The 21,444-nt window shown below is 44.4% G+C and overlaps 1 protein-coding gene across 1 annotated transcript; it reads right to left on the bottom strand.

Moving 5' to 3' along the window:
* Nucleotides 1–9,507: 9,507 nt before the first annotated feature.
* Nucleotides 9,508–16,343, bottom strand: LOC117368989 (actin, cytoplasmic 1-like). The gene is made up of 6 exons (XM_033962833.1): nt 16,188–16,343; nt 14,172–14,300; nt 13,438–13,677; nt 12,537–12,975; nt 10,937–11,118; nt 9,508–9,716 (listed from the first exon to the last, which is right to left on the bottom strand). Exons 2-6 carry the CDS (start codon nt 14,292–14,294, stop codon nt 9,573–9,575), a joined length of 1,128 nt encoding a protein of 375 aa, XP_033818724.1. The 5' UTR covers nt 14,295–14,300; nt 16,188–16,343; the 3' UTR covers nt 9,508–9,572.
* Between the last annotated feature and the right edge of the window lie 5,101 nt (nt 16,344–21,444).

The raw sequence follows: 21,444 nt of genomic DNA, 5'->3' as shown, positions 1-21,444 counted from the left end.
AACAGCCACTATTTCATTCTCTAGTATGCACCCTTTACTTGATTTGGAATAGGTGTTGGTGGCATGGATGATGTAATTTGGGGGAGGAGCCAGCACACTAAAAAACATGAATAGTCAAAACCGTGGGTACCAAAACCGCGAATAAGGAGTGTAGTTCTAATCAGAGACCTCTTCATACTCCAAAAAGGAGTTGTCCAAGAAAAACTCTACCCCAAACATCCTTCAAGTACAAGGGGAATCCTGGAAAGGCACCCCCACCTTGAGCCACCTCCAGGGAGACAAGATAGCTGCAGGCCCATCGTTTGGTTCCCTGCTGGTCATGACCTTATATCTAGAGAAACAGAGGAGCCAAGATATGGGGCTCCCTAACAGGACACCCAAAGACCCTAATTCCAGCAAAGTGGTGAAACCAACTTAGCTCACGCCCACATACCCAAAATACATCTGGGGGCAAAACAACCAATGTTTTCACTAAACCTCAGCAAAACGGATTTCCTAGGGAGACTGCTCCTACCCCCAGGAAAGTCCTTGGAACTCCTTGAAATTTCCCCCAGGTAAAATGTCATCCATGTTGCAGACAGGGCAAGAGGAACCAGCCAGTAGGTTTGGATGTTGAGACCTGCAGAGCAGTCTAACAACCTGTGCACCAAAGCAGTTGCAGAAGTGTGGCCTTACCCCAGCCCCAAATAGGCAGATCAGTTGCTTCAGGTCCAACTACATCAGGTCTACCACTTGCCTGAGTAAGGCTGGGCATGACTGCTATGGCTTTGTTCTTTTATTTTAAAAGCCCACCTCTATTCCTTGTCAGAAAGGGATTGAACCACACCCAAGCACATTTACTCTTCAGAGGGGTTGTCTCAGGCTACCTACTGCTGCTGCATGATCCCAACATAGCCCAGCATACAGAGCAGAGACCCATGTCAGGATGCAAGACCACTGCGAGTCTAGCTATGGCTCAGATCTTAGTGGACCCCTGGCAAGATTCAACCACACATCCAAAGGCTATGGCTTAAAAGTTAGGACGTCTGGACTAAAAGGTGAGAAAAAAGATTTTGCAGCAGCCCACCTCACCATCTGCTGGAGGAACTAAAATAGTAGAACATTCCTAGCTGTACCACCATTATACTGCTGCAATTGGAGCTGGAAGTAACGTGACACAGTGGACTTGAGGGGGGAGGGGGCATTACAGAACATAATACATAGGTCTGTACTGGTGTGAATTTATTCATTAATGAAGACACATCCAGTTACCTACTGAACAGGCTCTGCAAGTAAGACTGGGTGTAGCCAGTTCTACTTGCAAGGTATCTCAGCCTCCCTTGCTCAAGAGTTCCAAAAGGGGGAGGGTGTACCAATCACAACAGCAGCCACTAAAAACCCTATGCAGATGCATTACAAGGAGCTCATTAGTATTAAAATGAACACTCCTTGTAATGCACAGCAGGAACGGTTCCTTCCACCATGCAAAATTGTCCCACGCCTCATAGGTACACCCTGACCAGTGCAAGATACACCCACAACTAAAAAAACAAAGCTAACACAAAACTTTCTGGGAAATTTAAGAGGTCAAAAAAAGGGGCTGTGATGTACATTTTAGGAGAGGAGCTCCCGACACACTTCTGGACAGGACTCTGCTCCATCACTTGTGTGAGTGAACTAGGCAGCAGGCCCCAGTTTCACTGGGGAACCACATTAATCCAATGCCACTTACCAGAGTGTTGCATGAACAGGCTGCTGGCTTGAAGCTGTGGCTTCAGCAATCGTCAGAACCGTACCAGGCTTGCACATAAGAGCTTTGCCCAATACCTGCTCTTGTGTGCAGTTGGCAGACACACAGTTCCTCCCCTTTCACCAGGATATCCAGCATGAACAGCATGTATACAGTTTACATGCTATTTGTCCTAAGCATAATCCAACAAATCAAAGTCACTCTAAACCTGGCATTTATTTTTTTAACAGGGTTGCTGGAGCTTTGTGTAGCCTGCCCTCAGGGTCAGTCATACTGGCTCTGGCAGCAAAACCACTACTGCAGGAGAGGGGATTAAGATGGGGAATATTTTGTTAAAGATAGAGAGAGCAAGATTGTACTTGAATCAGTGTGCTTAAGGGGAATTGGAGAAAGAAGTACAAGTTGTGCATTTGTTATCTGGTCTAGATATAATAAGTTTACAGAAAAGAAAAGCAGAGAGACACTAGCACTGGCAGACTCAAGAGGAACAAAGCTTATAGTGAGTGTGAAATGCTAGACTTTAGAATAAGCCTCAGCCTAAAAAGTTCACCCCTAGAGTTTAGCTGTGATGAAGATATAGATGTCCTTAGGGATAGTACAAGTAGAAAGCTGGACTAATTTTAACCTCATCTTGCATTTGAGTTTCTCTCTCAGTATAGAGTAACTGTAAAGGTCTGTTAGACAAAGCAGATATTCAATGCTCTAACTTTCAAACTGATATTAGGATGTCCTTAGGAGAAGTTGAAGTAGGTTAACCTAATTTATGGATAAACAGTTAAATGAATGCTGGTAGAGAAGACTTAAAGGAAAAAAATAAGGACTGAAAATAGTTATTAAAATTTATCAAAATTAAGATAAAAATAGAAGCTGCTCTGGCTCTTGACAGTAGCATGCAAGTGTGGCAAATCATTCTACTGTTGAAAAGTGAAGAGCCACCACTTCACACTCATGCTACATCTTATTAGTGTGAGATACAACTAGATGAAACTTGGGGACTGTCTGGTGATATTTTAGGAACAGAAGGCAAAAAAGTCGTTCAGTGATTGCGAGATGCTAAGTGACATCCAGAAAAATCCTGGTAAACATGTATGGTGACGAGGTAGGTATGCTCAGAAGACTTCATTTATTGGAGGTTGTTGGTGTCTGAATCAGGTTTACTGGGGTCTACAGCTTCATTATTTTGGGTGGATGGCACTCATTTCTTGTAAATTTTTTTATTTTTAAATTCACAGCATGAATGGCATTAAACCCCATAAACCATAAAGCACAGTTACTTACCGTAACAGGTGTTATCCAGGGACAGCAGGCAGATATTCTTGACTGATGGGTGACGGCACCGACGGAGCCCCGGTACGGACAATTTTAGAGTGATTGCACTCTAAGAACTTTTAGAAAGTTCTAGCTCGGCCGCACCGCGCACGCGCGAGTGCCTTCCCGCCCGACAGAGGCGCGCGGTCCCTCAGTTAGTATAAGCCAGCTAAGAAGCCAACCCGGGGAGGTGGGTGGGACGCAAGAATATCTGCCTGCTGTCCCTGGATAACACCTGTTACGGTAAGTAACTGTGCTTTATCCCAGGACAAGCAGGCAGCATATTCTTGACTGATGGGTGACCTCCAAGCTAACAAAAAGAGGGATGGAGGGAAGGTTGGCCATTAGGAAAACAAATTTTGCAAAACAGATTGGCCGAAGTGTCCATCCCGTCTGGAGAAAGCATCCAGACAATAATGAGATGTGAAAGTGTGAACTGAGGACCAAGTAGCAGCCTTGCAGATTTCCTCAATAGGAGTGGAACGGAGGAAAGCTACAGAAGCTGCCATTGCTCTGACTCTATGGGCCGTGACAGAACCTTCCAGTGTCAGTCCGGTCTGAGCATAACAGAATGAAATGCACGCTGCCAGCCAATTAGACAACGTACGTTTAGAAACGGGACGTCCCATTTTATTTGGATCAAAGGACAGAAAAAGTTGAGGAACTGATCTGTGGGGTTTCGTACGCTCTAGATAGTAAGCCAGAGCCCTTTTACAATCCAAAGTATGTAAAGCTTGTTCTCCAGAATGAGAATGAGGTTTTGGAAAGAAAACAGGTAGAACAATGGATTGGTTGAGATGGAATTCAGAAACAACCTTAGGGAGAAACTTTGGATGTGTACGCAAAACCACCTTGTCATGGTGAAAAACCGTAAAAGGTGGATCTGCGACCAGTGCATGAAGCTCACTGACCCTCCTGGCAGAGGTAAGAGCAATAAGGAAAAGTACTTTCCAAGTGAGAAACTTGAAAGGAGAGGTAGCCAAAGGTTCAAATGGAGGCTTCATTAAGGCGGAAAGAACCACATTGAGATCCCAGATAACAGGAGGGGCTTTAAGAGGTGGTTTCACATTGAAAAGCCCTCGCATGAACCTGGATACCAGGGGATGAGCTGAGAGAAGTTTTCCATGGACTGGCTCATGAAAAGCTGCAATGGCACTGAGGTGGACTCTGATGGAAGAGGACTTAAGGCCAGAGTCAGACAAAGAAAGCAAATAATCCAACAATGTCTCCACTGCCAGAGAAGTTGGATCAAGATGATGAAGAAGACACCAGGAGGAAAATCTCATCCACTTCTGATGGTAACATTGCAGAGTGGTTGGTTTCCTGGAGGCATTGAGAATGGAACGAACAGGCTGAGATAAAAGAGTATCATGAGATGTCAGCCCGAGAGATACCAAGCTGTCAGGTGCAGAGACTGGAGGTTGGGATGTAGAAGGGTTTCCTGCTGTTGCGTAAGCAGAGAAGGAAACAGAGGAAGAAGAAAAGGTTCCCTGGAACTGAGTTGAAGTAGAAGGGAGAACCAATGTTGCCTGGGCCACCTCGGAGCAATCAGAATCATTGTGGCTCGTTCCCTCTTGAGCTTGAATAAGGTTCTCAACATTAGAGGCAGCGGAGGGAAGGCGTACAGGAACAGATTCGACCAGTCTAGGAGAAAAGCATCCGCTGCCAGACGGTGAGGAGAGTAAAGTCTGGAGCAGAAGAGGGGCAGCTGGTGATTGTGAGGAGCTGCAAAGAGGTCTATCTGAGGAGTGCCCCATTGAGTGAAGATAGACTGCAGAGTTACAGGATCGAGTGTCCACTCGTGAGGCTGGAGAATTCTGCTGAGTTTGTCCGCTAAAGAATTCTGTGCTCCTTGAATGTAGATAGCTTTCAGGAAGAGATGGTGATCTATGGCCCAATTCCAGATCTTTTGGGCTTCTTGGCATAAAAGGCGAGAGCCTGTCCCACCCTGTTTGTTGATGTAGTACATCGCAACCTGATTGTCTGTGCATAACAGAAGAACCTGAGGAAAGAGAAGATGTTGGAAGGCCTTGAGGGCATAAAACATCGCTCTGAGTTCCAGGAAATTGATTTGATGCTTCTTTTCCTGGGCTGACCAAAGACCTTGAGTCTGGAACTCGTTCAAGTGCGCTCCCCATGCATACAGAGAGGCGTCGGTGGTGATGACTAGTTGGTGAGGAGGCTGATGGAACAGAAGACCTCTGGATAGATTTGAGGATACCAACCACCATTGAAGAGACTGACGAAGAGATGATGTCACAGATATGTGTCGTGAGCAAGGATCCGTCGCTTGGGACCACTGAGTAGCAAGGGTCCATTGAGGAGTGCGCAGGTGAAGACGTGCGAGGGGCGTGACATGAACTGTAGATGCCATGTGCCCCAAGAGTACCATCATTTGCCTGGCTGAGATGGAAGGCAGTGAAAGTACCTGCTGACATAGAGACTGAAGGGTCTGAAGACGATTGGATGGTAGGAAAGCTCTCATGAGGAGTGTATCCAGGATCGCTCCAATGAATTGAAGTCTTTGAGTAGGGATGAGATGAGATTTGGGTAGATTGATCTCGAACCCCAAAATTCGTAGAAACTGGATGGTTTGGTTGGTGGCCAGGAGAACTGCTTGAGCGGATGTGGCTTTGATCAACCAGTCGTCCAGGTAAGGAAATACATGAAGGTGGTGAGAGCGTAAAAATGCCGCTACCACAATGAGACACTTGGTGAATACCCTTGGAGATGAGGCTAGACCGAAGGGCAGCACCTTGTATTGGTAATGACAATGATTGATCATGAATCGGAGATATGGTCTTGAGGTTACATTGATCGGTATGTGAGTGTAAGCCTCTTTGAGATCGAGGGAGCATAGCCAGTCGTTTTGATTTAGAAGAGGATAAAGGATGGCTAAAGAAAGCATTTTGAATTTTTCTTTTACCAGATGTTTGTTGAGATCACGAAGATCTAAAATTGGTCTGAGATCTCCTGTTGTTTTGGGGACTAGAAAATAACGGGAGTAGAATCCCTGCCCTCTTTGATCTAGAGGAACTTCTTCTATAGCGTTCAGAAGGAGTAGGGATTGGACTTCCTGAATAAGGAGGGCAGATTGAGGACTGTGTAAAGCAGACTCTTTTGGCAGGCTTTGAGGTGGAAGAGTCTGAAAGTTGAGAGAGTAGCCGTGGTGGATGATGTTGAGGACCCATTGGTCCGAAGTGATTACTTCCCACCGGCTGAGGAACAGAGAAAGTCGACCTCCTATGGGCTGAGGCAGGAGAGCAGGAATAGGGATACTGGCTATACTGTGGAGAATGAAGTCAAAAGGGCTGTGACTTCTGCTGAGGAGGTTGTTTCACAGATTGTTGCTGCTGCTGCTGTCTGGGAGGCTGACGTTGTTGTTGCCTCTGACGCCTGGGTTGCTGAGCAGTGGCAGGTAATGGACGAGCTGTAAAGCGGCGTTGATAGGCCGACTGCTGTCTATATGGTTTTGGCAGAGGAGGCTTCTTTTTATTTTTAAGCAGGGTATCCCAGCGCGTCTCATGAGCAGAGAGCTTTTGTGTGGTTGAGTCCATGGAATCCCCAAAGAGCTCATCCCCTAGGCACGGGGCGTTGGCTAACCGATCTTGATGGTTAACATCAAGCTCGGATACCCGAAGCCAGGCCAAACGGCGCATAGCCACCGACATTGCTGTCGCTCTGGATGTAAGTTCAAAGGTGTCATATATGGATCTAACCATAAACTTACGTAGTTGGAAAAGAGACGACAAGCAGGTATGAAAAGGTTGATGCTTTCGTGAAGGAAGATATTTTTCGAAAGAAGCCATGGTGGTAAGGAGATGCTTTAAATAAAAAGAGAAATGAAAAGCATAATTACTAGCCCTATTTGCTAACATAGCATTTTGGTAGAGCCTCTTACCAAATTTATCCATGGCCCTTCCTTCTCTGCCAGGAGGGACAGATGCATATACACTGGCTCCTGAAGTCTTTTTAAGGGTGGATTCGACAAATAAGGATTCGTGTGGAAGTTGAGGTTTGTCGAATCCAGGAATGGGAATTACTTTATATAGAGAATCCAGTTTACGTGGGGCCCCTGGGACAGTTAAAGGAGTCTCTAAATTCTTATAGAAAGTTTCCCTCAAGATGTCATGAAGGGGAAGTTTCAAAAATTCCTTTGGAGGCTGATCAAAATCAAGGGCATCCAAAAAAGCTTTAGACTTTTTGGATTCAGCCTCCAAAGGAATGGACAAGGATTCACACATCTCTTTCAAAAAACAGGAGAAAGAGGAAGTGACCTGTTTGGAGGATGGGTCAGGGACAGCCGAATCCTCCTCCTCTGAGGAACATTCGCCTTCAGAAAGAAAGGGTTCCTCTGAGTCTCCCCACAGATCAGGGTCTCTGACATGGGAAGAATGATCCCGAGACTCAGGTGTCGACGTTTGTAAGTGTCGGGTCTTGCGCACCGACTTACCCGACCTCATCGATACCGAGTCAGGAGATGTTATCGGTCGCACCGGTGCCGAAGTCTGTACCGATTGATGGTGAGCTCTCGGCTCCGGTGCAAGGACTGGCATCGATACCGATGAGGTTAGGTGATGCGGTACCGAAACAGTGGAAGCGGGTAAAACGGGTTCCACAATCGGTATCGATACGGGTTGTTCCACAACCGGTACCGATAGCTCGGTGCGGGCCGGCACCGGAAGGTTCGGTGTCATGATAGCAGGAAGGAGTCGTTCTAATTGCTCCTTAAGCTGCGCCTGAAGGATGGCCGTAATACGGTCATCAAGGGATGGCACCGGTACCGCTTTTTTCTTCTGCGGTACCTGCGGTGCCGCTCGACGCCCCGGAGATGAGGAGCCCGATGTCGAGGGACTCACCTCTATAGGGGCGGAGCGCTTCCGCTGGCGTCTTACAGGCGGCAGGATTGGACTCACTGCACTCGAGGCCGGAAGACGTTCCAGCGGGGAAGGCTTCTTAGCCGGCTTACCTGACTGTTGAGACGCCGGTGTGGAATCACGTGGCGTCGAAGACGAGGGTGCCGACTGAATCGGTGCCGAAGCCGGAGTCGAAGGAACGGGGTCGGACATCTCGGCACCGAATAATAATCGCTGCTGTATTTGGCGATTTTTTAATGTCCGTTTTTTTAGAGTAGCACAGCGGGTGCAAGTAGAGGCCTGATGCTCAGGACCCAAACACTGTAAGCACCAGTTGTGTGGGTCCGTGAGAGATATAGGCCTAGCACACCGCTGGCACTTTTTAAAACCCGGTTGAGGGGGCATGAAAGGAAAAACGGCTTCCGCCAAATCGAAGGCCGAGGCTTCGATGGTGGCAGAAGGCCCCGCCGGGGAAAATCAAATTAAGAAAAAGAAAAGAAAATTATTATTTTTTTTTTTTTTTACAAAAAAGAAAAAAGAAACCAAATAAGGCCAATAGCCAAAAGTTTACGCGAGCGGGAAGGCAATAGAAAAAAAGTTTCAACAGCCGTTGAAAAAAACGCGTCTTCTTAGCTCCGCGGAAACTAAGAAACTGAGGGACCGCGCGCCTCTGTCGGGCGGGAAGGCACTCGCGCGTGCGCGGTGCGGCCGAGCTAGAACTTTCTAAAAGTTCTTAGAGTGCAATCACTCTAAAATTGTCCGTACCGGGGCTCCGTCGGTGCCGTCACCCATCAGTCAAGAATATGCTGCCTGCTTGTCCTGGGATAATCAGTTATGTTGGAGACATGCAGGTTCATGAAAGTGCAGCTTATACAAAAACCTTTACCTGATAACATCTCTACTGCAGGCTCAACCCTGGCTTCTAGTGTTAGGTTATTTTTAAACATTTCTTTTGAAGTTCAAACCACTGCTCATCATGTCTTTCTCGGGTATTCCTGTTTTGTTAAATACCAACCACACCCACCACCATCTCTCATCTGTCCCTTGTCACTATAGAATGGTTAGATATGTAGTACTAACTTTTGCAATAACCATGGCTGCCCCTATGCTTTGGAATCACCAACCTCTATTAGAGAGGAAGGAAGGTTCCCTTAATATATTTAAATCATGATAAAATCTTCCACACAAGAGCCCAGAGGTTACCTATATGTTGTGGGTTTCTGTATCAAGTCAGTTTTGATTTCTAAGACCTTAGCTGTGGCTGGGATTAAACTAGATACACAGCTGCCATTTCCCTCCTCAGGAATTTCAGATTATCTTAGTCCAAAATTTAACTTATACAGAATAAAATGATATACTAAGTAATTTAATTCAGAACCATGATCTGAAGAATTACTGAATAAAAGCATCAGACTAAGTTTGTGTCCTTCCTTTGGAAAGAAGCTTAAGCTAAGACTAGAATGTGAGGGAGAATACAAATTTGAAACCTCAGGTTAAGGGTAGCTTTCAAAGGCAAAAACGCGAATGAGAGATAAGCTTGTATGATCTGTACACTTTGGATTATGGCATTAAACACACCATTATCCTTTCCAGACTGAAGAACAACAAATTAAGTCAAGTCTTCTCATTTTATTTATCAAGGAAATGATGGCTTACTCCGATGTATCATGGCATTTAAATTAAAAACATTTGCGGTGGACAATGGAGGGTCCAGACTCATCATACTCTTGTTTGCTGATCCACATCTGCTGGAAGGTAGACAGGGAAGCCAGGATGGAGCCACCGATCCACACAGAGTACTTGCGCTCAGGTGGGGCAATGATCTGCACAGCAAGAAAGAAACAATGAGTTTGCAAACTTGTTAGCCAAATAGGAATCAAGCTAATAAGCCTCAACTACCTTGGTTAAAGTCACTTGATGCTAGAACACTATACTTATATGCAGATAAGTAGATCAAATGTCACCTAATATAGAAAGTTATTGCCTGAATGTGAATTTGTGACAGTCAGAGTGGTTGCCTGTACTGTATTGCCTGAATGTGAATTTGAAATATCTGCATGCTACCCAAGATGCAATGCAGAAAAGCACTTAAGTATTACTACTGAGAACAGCACGCTTGTAGCTCTACATGAAGGCCCTAGATCAGGTCTAAGCACGATTGCTGCACTTCTTTCAATTTAAATCAGAAGTGCCAGGTTAGTCACTTGATAAGCACACATTCTATTTCTTCCTTATATGTGACCAAGTAACCCAATAGCTCATTAGCCATAGTGGACCCAAGTTGCAGCCTGGGTCAGGTTCCTGTTGCTCAAGGCACACAGTACTGGAAGTAGTTTTAGGGGGGCAGCTGCAACTGATGGAGGGTCATGTGCAGAGGCTTAATGCAGGGCCTCATTTGCCCCAGTCAAGGGGGAGGGGGGGGGGGGATCTCACTACTGCTTGCCTCGACTGCAGCAGTAGTGTGCAACACACTTGAGCAGCAGTGTTTTAAAACTACATGTAACCCATAATAGCCATGCCACCGAGGCAACTCCAGCAAACTGGCTGCTTTGTTTGACAAATCCTGCCTTACAGTGAAGCTAAGGCCAATAAGCAACTTGCATTTCAAAAGGGAATCATTGCACTGGTGTTCTTCCCTCTCCCAAAAAGCCTGCTTAGATTGCGAGCCCACTAAGGCAGAGAAAATACCTGCATATAATGTAAAAGTGGTATGGGTCCATGACTCTTTACTAGAAGATTTAAACATTGACATTCTACGACTCAACATCTTTGGACTTGTTACATAACCCTCCCAAGACTTCTGAACAGACAGATCTTTAGAATAGGGAGGGGGGTGCATCAAAACAAGGTAGGTTCTGGAGATCTCTAAAGGCTTTGTAGAAGAACACATTCATGCAAGAACCCATCCACACTTAAGCTGTCAAGCTTTCATTGGGTGGATGTTTAAAGCTTTTGTCAAGATGGATTTCTGCTCTCCTTTAGGAGACTTATGTTACCACTAACCTCCATATCATAATTCACACATCTGTCAAGACCCGATTACCTTGATTTTCATCGTGCTGGGGGCCAGTGCTGTGATCTCCTTCTGCATCCTGTCTGCAATCCCTGGGTACATGGTGGTACCACCAGACAGCACAGTATTGGCATACAGGTCCTTTCGGATATCAACATCACACTTCATGATGGAGTTGTAGGTGGTTTCATGAATTCCAGCACTCTCCATGCCTGCCGAGAACATTTACAGATTTTTGAACCTGCCATTCATTGAGTTTTGGTGCACGTACGATATCTGTACCAAACTGATATGGAAAAAGTAGGAAAACACCAGACAAGAGTGGGATAATAAAACAGAAGCTCTTTATTATGGGGTTTTCAACAAGGACTCACTGGTCAAGTTTTGACATGAAGCCAAAACTGATTCAACACTGACTTGGGCCTCGTTAAAAATACATAAGTTTTTATTTGTGGGAATCTACTTTATAAGCCTATATTGAAGCAAAACCCCAGCTTAAACCAAAGAACCACCACATAAAAAAATCTTTGTATTGCCTGCAGTTGCTCTTCGACTGGCAGGTCCCACAGCGATTTTGATATAAGCAGGGGTTGCACTTTAAGGCTTTTTATATAGCTCTATTTCTAATGAAGCTCAACAAGTCAATGTTGAATCAGTTTGGATTCCTGATGAAGGCTTCATGTGGGAATTTGGCCTGCGAGTCCTGGTTGAAAACCCCACTAAGATATTCTGTTTTCGTTATTACATTACATTAGTGATTTCTATTCTGCCATTACCTTGCAGTTCAAGGCGGATTACATAAGAATTGTCGTGATATTAGGAAATACATAAGGATTAGTTTGAACACTTTAGGTTTGCTAAGGAGTAGATAGTATTGTAGGTGAAGCTTGAGACGGATCTGGATGTGTTATATAGGTTTTATGTATTTTTTGAAGAGTAGGGTTTTTGTTTCTCTTTTGAAGGTCAAAGACAGCAGATTGGTGAGTTGTTTGTTCAGTTTTGCTGCTCTGGTGGCCAGTAGGTTGTCATACAAGTCTTCTTCGTTTGACATTTTTGGTTGGCAGGTGTGTGAATAGTGTGTGGGTTCTCCTATGTTTGGTTGAGGTGGATTGAGTTAGTCGGTTGTTCCAGTAGGTTGGGCTGTCACCGTTTATAGCTTTAAATAACAGGCAATGGAATTTGAAGTGTATTCTTGCTTGTATTGTAAGCCAGTGTGAGTCGTGGTATGCCTCTGTGATGTGGTTGTATTTTTTTCAGCAAATAGATGAGTCTTAGGGCTGTGTTTTGTATTGTTTGTAGTTATTTTAACATGATCGCTGGGCAGGGGAGGTATAGTATGTTGCAGTTATCCCACTCGTCTGCCTACGTGTTTCCACATTGTGTCTACTCAGTGATTTTCCAGGGGCCTCAGTTTTCTCCTAAAGATACCTATATCACCATATGCATAACCCTTACTTCAGAAGGCTAATACTCCTGTGTTGATTTGACATTACCAACTTCAAAACACTTAAGGGTACATTTCTAGACAAATACATTGAATCCATTGCTTACTATCGAGTAAACGTTCACACTTAAAAGTTGAACATTTAGGGTAGCTCAGTAACTGATGTTTTAATGTTAGATAACCTACCAAGGAAGGATGGCTGGAAGAGGGCCTCTGGGCACCTGAACCTCTCATTGCCGATGGTGATCACCTGACCATCAGGAAGCTCATAGCTCTTTTCCAGGGAGGAAGAGGAGGCAGCTGTGGCCATTTCCTGCTCAAAGTCCAAGGCGACATAACACAGTTTCTCTTTGATGTCACGCACAATTTCTCTTTCTGCTGTGGTGGTGAAGCTGTATCCTCTTTCGGTCAGAATCTTCATGAGGTAGTCTGTCAGGTCACGGCCAGCCAAGTCCAGACGCAGGATGGCGTGGGGCAGGGCATAACCTTCGTAGATGGGCACCGTGTGGGTAACACCATCGCCAGAGTCCATCACGATACCCGTGGTACGACCAGAAGCATACAGTGACAGCACAGCCTGGATGGCAACGTACATAGCTGGCGTGTTGAATGTTTCAAACATGATCTAAAAACAGGAAGATCCACTGAATTACAAGATAAATCCTTCAGGTTTTCAACAGCTTTATCTTTACACATATTAAGTCATGCAAGCACTTGCAAAATGAGTTAACAGGCTAGTGTGAAATTCCAGTGCACTCAAAGCCTAGATTGTGGGAAGGGGGTAAAAGCAAAGTGATAAGTATAATGAACTACCATACACATCTTGTGTTGCCACACATTAAGTGGTATCACTATTAGTATCTAGCCTGATAATTGTTAGATAAGCTTTCAATGTTAAGGTCAAACAACAACTGTTGAGAATAACAGAAAATAAACCTGTCGAGATGCCAAATATTCAGCTCGTGATAAGAGAAACCTGTGAAGAATGGTAAATGAGGAATAAATGGAGAAAAAGATAGTAAAATAGTTCCTGAAGGCCATAAGTAAAATAAATTTAAAAAACTGTCAAAGATTTGTGAAATCATACCTGTGTCATCTTTTCTCTGTTAGCTTTGGGGTTCAGGGGAGCCTCTGTAAGGAGGACAGGGTGTTCCTCAGGAGCAACTCTGAGCTCATTGTAGAAGGTGTGGTGCCAGATCTTCTCCATGTCATCCCAGTTGGTGACGATGCCATGTTCGATGGGGTATTTCAAGGTCAGGATACCTCTCTTGCTCTGAGCTTCATCACCAACATAGCTGTCTTTCTGCCCCATACCAACCATCACACCCTGCAAAACAGAACACAAAGTTTAATAATACAGATTCTCAAAGCCAGATTAACGTTCACTTTATTCATTAATGTCTAAACACAGCAAGGAAGCAAGCTTGCAAACAGTGTGAACAGGTAAAATAGTGAATGTTTACTCTTAAAAGGGTACTTGTCAAACAAAGTAACACTTAAACCTACTGAAAGTATTTCAGACACAAGAGATGCAATTTGTTGTTGGAATATGGAATGTAAGCAGTTATATTGCAGTTTTTATATTGCAGTAAAGAGTTTAAATTAGCTCCTGGAGGTTTTGTTAGACATATAGAGCTTAGAAAGTTACTTTTGTATCCTTGACTTGGTTAATGTGCTATCTGGATCAGGAAAATTCAAGTCTTTTGCCAGTATGGTCTAACCTGTCTTCTATTTTATTGGCAAGTCAAACCAAACTACTAGAAATGCGTACATGGTGGTCAACATAGGATTTTTCTTTCTTAGGTAATGAGTGCCACACACCTGGTGTCTTGGGCGACCAACAATGGAAGGGAAGACAGCGCGAGGTGCATCATCTCCAGCAAACCCAGCCTTGCACATTCCAGAGCCATTGTCAATAACCAGTGCAGCAATTTCATCCTCCATGATGAACTAAAAAGAACCATATATAGATGATGAGGGTGAAAGGGAAGAAGGATGAGATTTTATACACTACCTTTCTATGGTTGCAATCAAAGCAGTTAAATTATTATGTATAGTTACTACTAGTAATAGCATGACACTTCACCCTCAGTATTTGCGGTTTTGATTATTCATGGTTTATAGCTTGCTTGCTGGCTCTTCCCCCCCCAATTACATCAGCTCGCATAGAGAAATTGCTGATTCCCAGCATTTTCTTCATCGTGTTTTGCCTCTCCTTCAGGAACAGGCCAGGTCTCCCACCATGTTATTCGCGGTTTCACCATATTCACAATGGTTTTTAATAGAAAAAAGCAAACAACATGAAAAAGTTATTTGTGGTTTTTCTGTATTTGTGGTTCTATTAATCCCCTATCACAGCAAATACGGAGGGAGAAGTGTAATCATTTCTATAGTGCTGTTAAAGACAGACAGTGCTGTACATTAAAACATTCAAGGGACAGACCCTGCTCGATAGATAAGGCTGAGGGGAGATATGATTGAAGTCTACAAAATCCTGAGTGGAGTAGAATGGGTACAAGTGGATCGATTTTTCACTCCATCAAAAATTACAAAGACTAGGGGACGACACTCGAAGTTACAGGGAAATACTTTTAAAACCATTTTTCACTCAGAATAGTTAAGCTCTGGAACGCGTTACCAGAGGATGCAGTAAGAGCGGACGGTGTAGCTGGTTTTAAAGAAGGTTGGACAAGTTCCTGGAGGAAAAGGCTATAGTCTTATTGAGAAAGTCATGAGGGAAGCCACTGCGTGCCCTGGATCGGTAGCATAGAATATTGCTACTCCTTGGGATTTGGCCAGGTAATAGTGACCTGGATTGGCCACCGTGAGAACGGGCTACTGGGCTTGATGGACCATTGGTCTGACCCAGTAAGGCTGTTCTTATGTTTTGGGGTTTTTTTGTTTTTGTTTTTTTTTAATCTTTATTGATTTTCAAACTTTGACAGTGCAATATAATTAATTGAACATAAACTACTGCATAAAACGCACTATTAATTACACAATACATAAAACAATCATTTTCTCCCACCCTCCTCCCAATTATTAATTATGTGTCTACAACATTATAATTAAGTAATTTTAATCCTCAAATGACACTTCCTCCCCCCACCCACCCTGGATGTGTAAGGAAATCTAAGAAAAGGAGAAATACCATTATTGCATGTCAATGGGCTCCATACTTTATTAAATGTTCTTAATCTAATGAAAAAAGGCAAACAGGTATTTATATACAATAGACGCTTATTTTAGTGGGTTAAGTGAGGTCCCCAGAGTAGGAATGAAATCTCTCTCCTGCAGTACACAAACAAGTCTAATCTGTCCAATGCAGCCTGACCTAGTTTTACTTGATTTTTTTTTTGTTTTGTTTTATAGGCACCATCTCCCTATTACAAGTAGGGCAACACCCTGGCAAGTGATGTCGGCCAAGGGCGTAGGATTGAGGTCTGGTTGCAATTCCAGCCACTAGGGGGCCCAAGGGCTCGCACTTTGACAGCAAAGCAAACGGGGCTGCATGACTAAAAAAGGCGAGCGAGAGCCCCGGGTGGGGCAGAGGCGCTCTCGACCCTCGAAAACAAACGGTCACCGCGAGCCCAGCACCAGCCGCCCCTCAGCTCAGCGACGCAACCGAAGGACCGAGTCTCTGCCTCTCGAGGGCCGCTTAACAACGTGCCCAGCGCGTCCGCGCGTGCAGCCCCGGCGCGTGGGCACCTGTCTCGGCAGGACACGAGACCAAGTCTCTCTCGCGCCGAGCTTCCTCCTCCTCCCCCCCCTACCTTCGCTTCTTTTCCCCTCGCGCCCGGGGCAGCGCGTGTCTCTTTCTCACACCCCGAGTCCTACCTTCCAAGCCAGTCTTCCGAGGTCACCGGTAGAAGCAGCAGCTCACGAAGGTCGGCTGCGACCGGTCCTGCCGCTTTTCTTTCCTGGCGTCCCCGCCCCTCTCCTTTGACGCAACTTCCTTCCCACCCTCATACGCGAGTTCCTGTTTCCGGCAGGGCGAGCCGCCGCGGAGGGGCGGAAGTTGCGTCGAAGAGGGGGTGGAGAGGCGGGACGTCGGGGAAGGAACGCTCCGGGATTGGTCGCGGGCGAGCGTTTGGAAGGTGTTTTTTGAAGTGATAGGAGGAAGAGCCGCTCACAGGGTCCGAGCGAGAGTGGCCGTTGGGAGCTTTGCTTGAAGTTTAAACAATAACATCATGACGACTGAGAAAGATATAAAGCATAAACTTACAAAAGACATTTTTTGTTACTTAATCAATGTTGTAGTCCAAAATTTATGGATCCAGAATCTAATGAGTGAAAAAAAACCAACAAAATAAGGCCATTCTGGGTTTTCACCCAATATCAAATTAGGCTGATTTGTTTGGATCTTATTTATTTTCTGGGATTTATTTAACCACTTTGATGAAGAGAGAGATTCACCCAGGACGGTTTACAAACGTTTAACTAAAATTTTCACTTTTGTTAATGTAAAACACTAGTGTTTAAGCCCCTAGAGGAGATGTCTGTCTGTCTGTCTCTCTCCCTGCCCAGACCCTCACTGAAGCCGCTTTCCAGCTGTGCCAGCTAAGGGATCCCTTGCCCTTTCCTCAATCCAGCTTTGGCCAGCTGCCCGCACACACCTGCCCAACTACACAACAGGCAAACACGCCCCGACCCCGTTCGCTCACCCTTGGTGCTGGATCGGCACCTGTTGTTTAAACCTGTTACATCAGGAGTGTCAAAGTCCCTCCTGGAGGGCCAGAATCCAGTCGGGTTTTCAGGATTTCCCCAATAAATATGCATGAGATCTATTAGCATACGATGAAAGCAGTGCATGCAAATAGATCTCATGCATATTCATTGGGGGAAATCCTGAAAACCTGACTGGATTCCAGCCCTCGAGGAGGGACTTTGACACCCCTGTGTTACATTAAAAGGTGCTAGAATAGATGTCTGTCTGTCTGTCTTTCTTTTTCTCTCTCCCTGCCTCACCTATCTTTCTTTTTTTCTTTCTCTCTCCCTGCCCAGACCCTCACTAAAGCCACCTTCCAGCTGTGCCAGCTAAGGGATCCCTTGCCCTTTCCTCAATCCAGCTATGGCTTCCACTTTCCACTGGTTATCCCATGTCTCTCTTCTCAACAACTTAGGCCCCCAACTCCCAAGCAGGCATCTTTGTTCCTCCCCCACCCACTATCAGTAGCAGCAGAAGCAGTCCTGACCTGCCAAACAGGACCTTTCTTCTACCACATCTTAAGTGATGCGGCAGAGGAAAGGGCTTGCCGCAAACAGCCTGTTTACAGCGCTGCAACTGCTGCTTTGGGTAAGGAATGGGGGTTGGTGGATCAGGACTGCCAAAGCTTCCCTAGTCGGCAGTTCCTCCCTGCTCAGTGGCTTCTACAGTCACCACCATGGTGTTTGTCACTTCAAACTCCATGCATGTGCAGTAGGAGCCAGAACACCACTGCACACAAAACACCACAGGCTCCTACTGTGCATGCAAGACTACAGATCTCTGAGGTAGAAGTACACATGTGTGCTTTAGGGTTTTATTATTATTGATAAAATGCAGTCAATGAGGTACACTTATCAATCCTCCTATTGAGCATTTGCTTTCTCGATGTTTGCCTTTGGCTGAACTTGAGACTAGCTTTGACCTGTGGTCCAGGTGATGCCTGGAAGAAGAGCACAGGACCTGTCCTTGGAATAGATGCAAGTGAGCCAGGTCCAGGTTCGATACTTCAGGACAGTCCTGACACAATTTCAGATCTGATGTTCCAGACTTGTGGAATTTCTAATACTACAAGTCCCATAATGAGCCTGGTGGGGTGGAAAAATCTGGAACCATTCCTAAAATCTCCAGTGTAGCTGCAGACAGCCTTAAGGAGAGGGCCCTTTGCAAGAGCACTTTGAGATAGGTGTGTCCAGTAAAGGACACCATAAACATACAAAGCATCTATTCTAGATGCCTCCTTTGCACAGCTCTGGCTGGACTAGAGCATGTACTTTACCTTGCTTAGGGCCATATTCCACAAGATAGGCATACCTTTTATAAAATATCATAAAAAGTACCAATAAGCAACACCTAACTTGGTGCAGGCATTTAGGCTGGCTAGAACTAGGCCTAAATGCCTACACTAAGTTGTGCACACATCAGGCATATTCATGTGCTTAACCTGTAAGAGTACTCCACTTTACCCCAACCATACCCCCTTTTAAGTTCACACACTGCAACTGGCACATACATTTTAGATTCATGCCGAATTGTACATGTAACTTAATTAGTCCCAATTTGTGTCTATGATAAGCTGTTAATTGCACAATATCTAAGAAAAAGGACCATTTAAACACAACAATAAATGTACAGTTGGGCAGACTGGATGGACCATTCAGGTTTTTATCTGCCATCATTTACTATGGAGCAGGAGTGAGTTGAATATTAGATTAACAGGGAAAAGTGTGCCTTGGTTTGATCATGAATCAGTTTTAGCTCATTATCTACCTTGCAATACTATTGAGCTTGTTATTAAGTGCAGAGATTTCCTGAAATTGTATGGAATCAAGAGCTGTATTTGTATAGTCTCTACCTAAATGAGACTTAAATCCAGTGCTTGTATCAGGTTCACTAGTAAATCCACCTCAGCTGCTAGAAATAGAGTACTGGAACATTTCTGGTTGCACAAATTTTATACATCAAATAGTACTAAACACATGCTCACTGCTTCCATCTGTTGATAAGAGGGGGAGAAGCACATGACCCAGGTTTAGACTAGTGGTCTCAAAGCCTTCGCAGGGCCACATTTTGGACTTGTAGGGCCTCAGAAAAAATATAGGTGGGGAGGATAATAAAAAAAGTCTCTTAAGTCCCCTTTTGGCCTAAGTCAGTAGATGTTGAAGTTGGCAGCAGGGAGAATGGCCTACCTGCATGTTCAGCCATCTACTGGCCCAGAATGCCACTACATCTATCCCAACACCACATTCCTGACCCCCCTCCCCCCCCAAAAAAAAAATCACCTAAGTCCCAAACGCCCACCTTTTAGGCAAAGGAGAGGCTTGTCCTTTACCTAAAAGCAGGATTCTGTAACTGGCACCTGTCAAACACACACCGCTGTTTATAGAAACCTGTAATTGCACCCCCTCCCCCCCAATGATTGCAGCAGGAGAGATGCCTAATCTCTCCCACCGCAATCACCAGCAGGAGGGATCTCACAGCAGGAGAACTCACGGCAGAAATTTTCTATGAGTGATCTGCATGGGGCAGGAGTGCAGAAGATCGCTCCTGCCCCGAAAGCCTGCTAGACCACCAGGTAAGGTCTGGGATGACAGGAAGGTCCAGAATGAAGCGGGAGTGGGTCAGAGCCAGCCGAAAACTTATTTGCAATTTTTCACACTTTGTGGTCTGGCTCTGCACCCAACCCCCGTGACTACCGAGGGAGAAGTGTATAGTGGATATCTGGTCTTGAATAATTAAAAAAGTTTACAGAAAAATAAGAAATGCTATCATCTCTCTCCACTTGCCTCTCAGCCTTAGCAGACCCAGGCAATTAAGCCAGTTAAGTGTGATGCTACAGCCTATTTTAATAAAAGCAGAAGCACCACCTAAAGGTCACCCTACAAGTTAGCACAAGAGGCAATGTCTTGAAAAAAAGGTAGGCCAAACAACTAGGCGATATGCTGCTAAGGGAAAAATGGTATTGAGTATTTCAAAACTAAACCCTGAAAAGAGCTATTAAAATTACCAAATCAAGAAGCCAGAGCACACAAATGAAGCAATCATACTGTTTTTTTTCCTCTGTTACTGTGAATTCATACTGATGCTACATTAATGTCTTTTTACACTGGTTCCCAACCCTGTCCTGGAGGACCATAAGCCTGTCAGGTTTTCAGGATAGCCCTAATGAATATGCATGAAGCAGATTTGCATGCCTGTCACCTCCATTATATGTAAATCTCTCATATGCATATTCATTAGGGCTATCCCAAAAACCTGACTGGCTGGTGGTCCTCCAGGACAGGGTTGGGAACCCCTGTTTTACTGCATGGAGGTACAACAGAAGACAAGTTGTTTAATGAAAGGGAAATACTGAAGCACCATTACAAAATGCCAGTGAAGTTATGCGATGAGTACGCAAACAATGCTTTGTTGTGCGACAGGTGTACATTGTGACCTGCTGCTACTAAATGCACAAACACAGCTTAATCAAAAGCTTTTACGGAACAGAAATTCTAACATGTAATACCTCTGCTGTAGGCTGAAACCTGGTTTCCGGAGGGAAGAATGACTATTTCTTTTTAGCATTTAAATACTCCTTAATCAGGTCTTTTAGTCGGATATTCCTTTGTCTATCCAGTACCTTCATATGACAATACCTCATCTTATACTTCATTGTAAGGACAGATTAGGTAGCACCAACTCTCGCTTTAACCACCAAGACTGAATGATAAGCAAGGGGTAACAATTAAACCTTCAGAAAAAAAAAAAGTCATCTAGATGTGGATGTTTCTGTATCAAGTCAATAATAATTTCATCATGACAGGAGTAGCCTTGCAGTTAATGAAAAATTGGGATAAATTATAGTTTCTGGTGGGAATCATGTCAGATTTATAAGTTTGAAAGCATTAAATATTATTTATTGGTATAGAGTGCAGTATGTTATATTACTTGATTGTTCAAATGTTTGCACTATGTATTTGACTTTAAAAATGAATAAAGAATATTTAAAAAAGTCAATTTCTAAAACCTTAAACTATGGCTGGGATTGATCTAGGTACACAAAATGGAGTGTTTTATCTAATGTTTCATTCCAATTGTTACTTAGGTCATTTTGGATACTGTAATTTCTGCATCCCTAAAATCTGGTAAGATTGTGAACTTGTATGGCCTGTTGAGTTGTTTTTATTAAACTTTTTGTAAGCCACTTAAATTAATGATTGCTCATTTTAGGAAGTGCATCAAATGTAAAATGCACTTTCCTTTGGAAAGATGCTTAAGCCAGTACTACCTTAGTTTGGGAAGTGTAGGGGAAGAATGTAAAAGCACAAAAAGATAACCTCATGCAAGGTGGCTTTCTAAGGCAAAATGCTAATGGAGAGATTAGACTAGGGGAATCAAAAGTCCCTC

Source organism: Geotrypetes seraphini, chromosome 11, assembly GCF_902459505.1.
Source record: "Geotrypetes seraphini chromosome 11, aGeoSer1.1, whole genome shotgun sequence".
NCBI classification, from domain to species: domain Eukaryota; kingdom Metazoa; phylum Chordata; class Amphibia; order Gymnophiona; family Dermophiidae; genus Geotrypetes; species Geotrypetes seraphini.
This window is presented reverse-complemented; position numbering and strand designations above follow the sequence as displayed.

Excerpts from the sequence above, each read along its gene's own strand:
- LOC117368989 (XM_033962833.1), bottom strand. The coding sequence starts at position 14,294 with ATGGAGGATGAAATTGCTGCACTGGTTATTGACAATGGCTCTGGAATG. Across the intron at positions 13,678-14,171 it reads TTGGTCGCCCAAGACACCAG|GGTGTGATGGTTGGTATGGG; the intron begins GTGTGTGGCACT and ends TCTGTTTTGCAG. Across the intron at positions 11,119-12,536 it reads CTTCCAGCCATCCTTCCTTG|GCATGGAGAGTGCTGGAATT; the intron begins GTAGGTTATCTA and ends TGTTCTCGGCAG.